This window comes from Melanotaenia boesemani, chromosome 3 (assembly GCF_017639745.1).
Source record: "Melanotaenia boesemani isolate fMelBoe1 chromosome 3, fMelBoe1.pri, whole genome shotgun sequence".
Lineage (NCBI taxonomy): Eukaryota > Metazoa > Chordata > Actinopteri > Atheriniformes > Melanotaeniidae > Melanotaenia > Melanotaenia boesemani.
This window is the reverse complement of record NC_055684.1, coordinates 21432868-21439190: the sequence shown is the minus strand read 5'-3', so window position 1 is coordinate 21439190 and position 6323 is coordinate 21432868. Positions and strand designations below refer to the sequence as shown.

The following is a 6323-nucleotide window of genomic DNA, read 5'->3' as shown; positions in this document are numbered from 1 at the left end:
TTTTTAGGCACAAACTATTTTACAGGAGGGGATGAAGATGCTTTTAAATATCTGATATAAACTTGACACAAAAATTAAGGAAATGTGTGTTTGGTGGATGATTTCTTTAAAGTAACAATGCTCCTGCCGATAAATCTTATACAGTTGGGAAGACTTTATTTCCCTTTTAAATTTTTATCACATTTGTAAGGAAGATGCCTTTGTGGGCTGAGCAACAGAGGTCAATATGTGAGTTGTGCCCATGAAAAGTTAGTCAAATCTCCTCCTCCAGTGCCTTATTGCTTATTCTGGAACTGACTTTTTTGGTGGGGTTCATTGGGTGAGATTGCCAATATGTCCTGTTTCTTCAGGCTCCAATCATTCCACCAAGTAACCAATACCAGGCAAGACACAACACCAAAAGAATCTGGCATTGGTAGAGAAGATTTGGTAGGTTTTTGAGGCACAAACCCAAACTGCAGCTCTTCCTACAAATGCATCTTCCTCACAAAAGTGTCAGCATTTAAAATGAAAACAAACAGGTTTCCCAAATGTATAAGATTTATTGCCATGAAACATTGTTCCAATACAGAAATCTTTCCCCAACATTAATTCCCACATCTTTCTGTGCTTAATTAGTCTAGAGATTCAGTGTAAGCATTATGAATATAAAGTAAAAAAAATGTTAACATTTTTTTTCTTTTGTGCTAAATTTTAAGAAAAAAAAATCACCCTAACCGTTTAAATCAGGTTAACCAAGCTGCCTGTAAGCAGTAGGCAGGAGTGTGTGGTAAGCTCCTTATCTTTGCTGAAACGTAAAGGGACATTTTTGAAAGAGGTCACAAGGCAAATAGTCTGCAAACCACTGGTTTAAATTGTAACGATGCATTTTGTGTGATTTTTGACATGACGTTGTAACAATTAAGCAGCTCAGGAAACGTATTTCCCTCAAAAGTGCACTGGTGGAAGAATAAAAAAGAACACAATATATTCAACTACTCCCATCTGTATGATTGAGGCCACATCAATTTATTTCTATGATAACGTTTAACACTCACTGTGATGTAATCAAGGGTGAGTTTTGATCAACATACTGTAATCCTAAAAGCTGGGGGGGAGTGTAAGATCAAAGCAAGAAGCTGACCGCATCTCGGCAGTCCAGCGTGCAGGGCAGAGTTTGTCCACCGTGCAGTGCAGACCAACCATCAGGAGAGGGTGTGTCTGAGCCCCCGCTCCAGCTCCGCGCCTGGTATAAATACAGCCCCCCCCAGGCGCTCAGCCCGTTACACAGCAGCAGGAGCTCCGTCTGGAAAGCCAAACACGTAATGGCAGCACCTAAAAAAGTCTGTGTGGTCGGCTCTGGTAACTGGTGAGTAAAAACATCCATTGCTGCTTTCATGTACTTTAGAAAATCGCTCAATAATAACCGAGTTTAGATAGAGGGTGCGCAATCCACTTCTGTGGAAAAGATTGAATGTGCAGTGGAGCTTTGAATGAATGCGCTCTGAAAGTTTGCAAAGTTAGAAAAGCAGAGTACAGATTGAAGAAACAGGATCAATAAAGTTAATAAACTCGACTTATGATTCGCAAGACTGCAGAAGCTCTTCCTGACACTGCTGCTGACTCTTTGACGCCTCAACTAATATCAGTTTTGAAGGTGGCCTTTTATTTGACCGGAGCATCTGTGCTGAATCAGCCTTCATGTGGTGTTGATGTCCTTCACCAGGCATGACATTTACTCTGTGCTGGAGGCAGTGCATAATACCGCCCAGTCGCATTTCAAACTGTTCAATTATGTCGATAGTATAAAAAGTTAAAAAAAAAAAACAAGGCGTCTGACATAGTTTATTAATATGAATAATCTGCTCACCATACTTAGTAAAGCTGCAGTAATATCTGAGCTGTGTGAACATATAAGTTTACATACAATTGGGAATTATTGATCTTTTATTTGTAAAGCTGCTTTGCATGAAGAATTTTAAGTATCTAAAGTTGTAACACTACATTGTTTTAGATGTTGTGAAGTCAATATGAAAGTTTCGTAATTTGCTTTATTCTAACACAGTAATAATCTTATATACTGTACATGCTAATAAAAGCTCTACTGATACCTAATCTTGGTATATAATCATTAAAGGGATATTTTTTTTGGTCGTATCTCTTGCTAAGTTGACATCTAATAGGTGGTCTTTAAAAGACATCCTTGTCATGTTGAAATGATTTCTGGCTGCTTTTCATGTAATAAAGAGCATTTGAAAGTTGTGCAATAATAGTATTTTCACACTGGAGCCCATGCATGTGATGGCAGATGTTCTTAAATTAAGATTATTAAGTTTATGAAAGTATTTCTGTGTTTGTTGTGCAAATAGACTTTCAAGTTTCTGTTATAAGTTTTTTTTTAAGATAGTTTGATTCGACTTAATGTAAATGCAGGCAGTCCTCTGGGATAACAGAGCTTTTACTCCTTTTTATTTGCACTGGAAGTAGACGATTAACATGTTAGTTAATGTTAGCTAAACCCCCCCCTCCTCTTGCTTTACAAGAGCAAAGTCCTCCAAGTAACCTTTGGTGAAAAAACAGCTGCAACAAATACTTGCATGAAAAAGCATGCAACAGGTACTGTTACAAAATACAAACAGTGCATATGTAATCTGTGCCAGTACTGTCTTTGTAAAGATAATTTAATTCATTATGCAAAATGCAACTTATTTCCATTAGAAATATTTTTAATTGATGTGGATTTGTTTAATACTGTTTGTGTTTGCACTACAATGAATTGCATTTCTAGTATCTTTCTAGTAACTACATTTCGAAGTGGTCTTACCCCAGCGATAGTGTCAGTGTGCAATATCAGCCAAATGTTAGAGAATTAATTTATCTGTCTAATACAAAAATAAACCTTTCAGGCAACTTTTTTGCATCCACTGCTGCTCCACAAAAGATGAGGAAAGCTAGCCTTTTTTGGGGGGGAGGAGCAATAAAATTTAACCAGCTAGATCTCCTGCCAGCTGAATGATCATCATGTGTCCTCATGTCCACAGGGGCTCTGCCATTGCCAAGATTGTTGGTGCAAATGCAGCCAAGTATGACAAGTTTGACACCACCGTGAACATGTGGGTGTTCGAGGAGACGGTGAACGGCCGTAAGCTCACAGAAATCATCAACACAGATCATGAAAATGTGAAATATCTACCTGGTCACAAGCTGCCCCCCAACGTGGTGAGCCTTGTCTGTCTCCAATACCTGTTTATTCAGTCAGGAGGGCAAACGTCAGGACACATGCACTGTCTTGGTGTTGCCATATGGTTGAAGCCTTCCCCCTTTTTTCACCAGGTGGCTGTTCCAGACTTGGCTGAGTCCGTGAAAGGAGCCGATATATTGATCTTCGTGGTTCCTCACCAGTTCATCGTGAGAGTGTGTGATACCATCAAAGACCATATAAAGAAGGATGCAGTTGGCATGTCCCTCATCAAGGTAAAGTCTTCTCGGTCAAACACAACACTGAACAAGAGTTCTTCAAGACTCAAGCTACAGGCCTCCCCTTAGAACATGTTTAGAAGAAGGAACCACTCCTTCTTCTTATGTCTTACACTTACTTTTGGTCAGTTTTCGAATGCCTATAAGATTGTGTTATTTGGTCACTCAGAAGTTTAAGTCAAGGTAGCCAAATATATTCATTTAATATCAGTTCCAATGTTACAGTATATCCAAATTTATAACTTTCTGACTCTTGAAAGAAGTGGGAAAATAGTTAAATCACCATATCACACAGACTCATGCAACTCTACATGATCTCCTTTTTATAAATATATATATAACTCGTGGAATATTTCTTCACTTCTATTCACTGAGCCTCCTCTGAATCTGTACAGAGCCCCCGAGGTAGGCCCTCTCATTTATAAAAGCTCTTTAATCTATTGTACTTTACATAAGTGTATTTACTCCAGGGTGTGGATGCAGGTCCAGAGGGTCTAAAGCTTATCTCAGAAGTCATCCGAGGGAAACTGGGCATCACTGTGACGGTTCTCATGGGCGCAAACATTGCCAACGAGGTCGCTGATGAGAAGTTCTGTGAAACAACTATTGGTATGGAGATTAATTCTTTGTATGAAGTTTGTCTTTCATTGCCTCAGTTTGTTATGCAGATTATTGTGCTTGTAGTGGGGTTTTTTTTTTGCAAAGAAACAAAACTGCACGCTGTTGGGATTTATTCTCTCCCACAGATAATCCTCCTGATATGCGTGATTTTCATTATTTGCAATGATACATAATTTCACGATTCCTGTCTAGTTGCAAGAATGGCATTGCCTCAGCAGCTATTGACTAGTCCTCTTATAATAACACAACTTTTTGTTGTTCAGAAGGTCATTCAATTGAATGAGGGAAGCACATGAAAGGACAGTAATGTCACTGAGTGCAAACATCACAAGTCAATGTTAAGATGGTCATTAACAGTGAGACTATCTTTGGTGAACAAAATAACTGGATGAAAATTGATTTTTAATCAATTAATTTAATTTTATAGATGGAAAGATCCACTGTTGGACAACCCATAAAGGCAGCACAACTTTTGGAGCCCTTTTAATGAATGAAAAACCAATGTTGGGCATTTTACAAATGGAATAAAAACTTTTTCTTTGCCCAAGTGGTGGTTTTACTGATACAGGATGTGTAACACACAGTCACACTGATATTTTAAATATCATTTAAGTCAACTAAATTAGATCAATGAGGTTGCACAAATAAAGCAGCTGATAGTATTTTTCTTGTTATTTAGGGTGTAAAGACAAGACATATGGGCTGCTGCTGAAGGAGCTGATGCAGACCACCAACTTCCGTGTGACTGTGGTGGAAGAGTCAGATGTGGTGGAGATCTGTGGGGCGCTTAAGGTTTCCATTTAAAATACATGCTTGAAACTTAAATAAAAATATATATATATATTTATTTTCTAAACAGTCAACTCCTTATGAGCATTAGGAAGCATCCCAGCTGTTGCAGCTTTTCTCTTGTCATGACTGCAGAACATTGTGGCAGTGGGAGCAGGTTTCTGCGATGGTCTGGGATTCGGCGACAACACCAAGGCAGCGGTGATCCGTCTCGGCTTAATGGAGATGATTGCTTTTGCCAAGGTCTTCTGCATAAACTGTGCTGTATCCCCTGCAACCTTCTTGGAGAGCTGTGGCATTGCCGACCTCATCACAACCTGCTACGGAGGCCGCAACCGCAAGATTGGAGAGGCATTTGCCAAAACAGGAAAGGTATCAGACATCTTTTATTTCCCTCATGTTTCTCTTTGAAAACCTCTATATTCTTTTGAAATCTGTATGGATATGATAATGCTGCTTTCTCTTTAGAGCATTGAACAGTTGGAGAATGAGCTGCTGAACGGGCAGAAGCTTCAGGGTCCCGCCACAGCAAGTGAAGTCCATCAAATCTTGAAACAGAAAAACATGGTGGAAAAGTGAGTCTGGAAAAGTTAGGATAAAATGGATTGTGTGCCATCACTGCTTGTAGGTTTCTGCTATATGCAGAAAAGTTTTTCTACTTGCAGAAGAAAATTTTTGGCCATATTTTTATCATAGTGCAAAAATATGCATTGTTGTAAAGAATTGAATGAATGCCACTCAGTTCTTTATGGTAATTGTTGTGGGTTAATAGACATCAATCCACTCATCTTTGGCAAGACAGTTATTAAGTCTATTTTACTTAAATAATTTTAATTATTTATTCTTCTTTGTAGGTTTCCTCTTTTCACTGCTGTTTATGAGATCTGCTTCAACGGCCACCCAGTCACAGAGTTCATCAAGTGTTTGCAAAACCACCCAGAACACATGTAAAAGACTGAAATGGGAATTCATGAATGAATGAATGAATGAATGGAAGTTGGGACTTTTACACTAGAACTACTATATAACCACTGTGTTCATAAGGAGGAGTTTGGGTAAAGTTGGGTCTGTTCCTGTATTCTCTCCTCTTGACTTACTACACCAGCAGAGAAAAAAAAATAGAATCAGCCTGTCGTCCACCTACCTGAGCTGCTGACAGAGCCTTTAATTGTGTTTCTGTTTTTACTGATGGTTGCATAAATTTTCCAAGTCTTAAAATGTTTTAAGACGTTGAGTGACTCTGTCTGATATAGGCTGATATTCTAACAATGTCCAGAGTGTTGGGAAATGTTACTAAACTCCTTGAATAAATGTGCCTTTTCACTCGTGTATGTTTTCCAAAGGAAAACAGAGCACAGAACAAACATCACTCCCTTGAGAAGTTTTTCATATGGACATTAAAAAATGTAACCACTAACTTTACAGGAAGCATTTTGGAATAAATTATTACAGTCTTA

General features: G+C 38.6%; 1 protein-coding gene across 1 annotated transcript; it reads left to right on the top strand.

Moving 5' to 3' along the window:
• Positions 1-1245: 1245 nt before the first annotated feature.
• LOC121636787 (glycerol-3-phosphate dehydrogenase [NAD(+)], cytoplasmic-like) lies at positions 1246-6323 on the top strand. Its single transcript, XM_041980588.1, has 8 exons — positions 1246-1348; positions 3021-3198; positions 3313-3453; positions 3927-4065; positions 4757-4869; positions 5002-5238; positions 5335-5441; positions 5721-6323. The coding sequence occupies exons 1-8, from the start codon at positions 1305-1307 to the stop codon at positions 5815-5817; spliced, it is 1056 nt and encodes a 351-aa protein (XP_041836522.1). The 5' UTR covers positions 1246-1304; the 3' UTR covers positions 5818-6323.

Coding starts and splice junctions, on each gene's coding strand:
- LOC121636787 (XM_041980588.1), top strand. CDS start 1,305: ATGGCAGCACCTAAAAAAGTCTGTGTGGTCGGCTCTGGTAACTG. Junction 4,066..4,756: donor GTTCTGTGAAACAACTATTG/GTATGGAGATTA, acceptor CTTGTTATTTAG/GGTGTAAAGACAAGACATAT. Junction 4,870..5,001: donor AGATCTGTGGGGCGCTTAAG/GTTTCCATTTAA, acceptor TCATGACTGCAG/AACATTGTGGCAGTGGGAGC.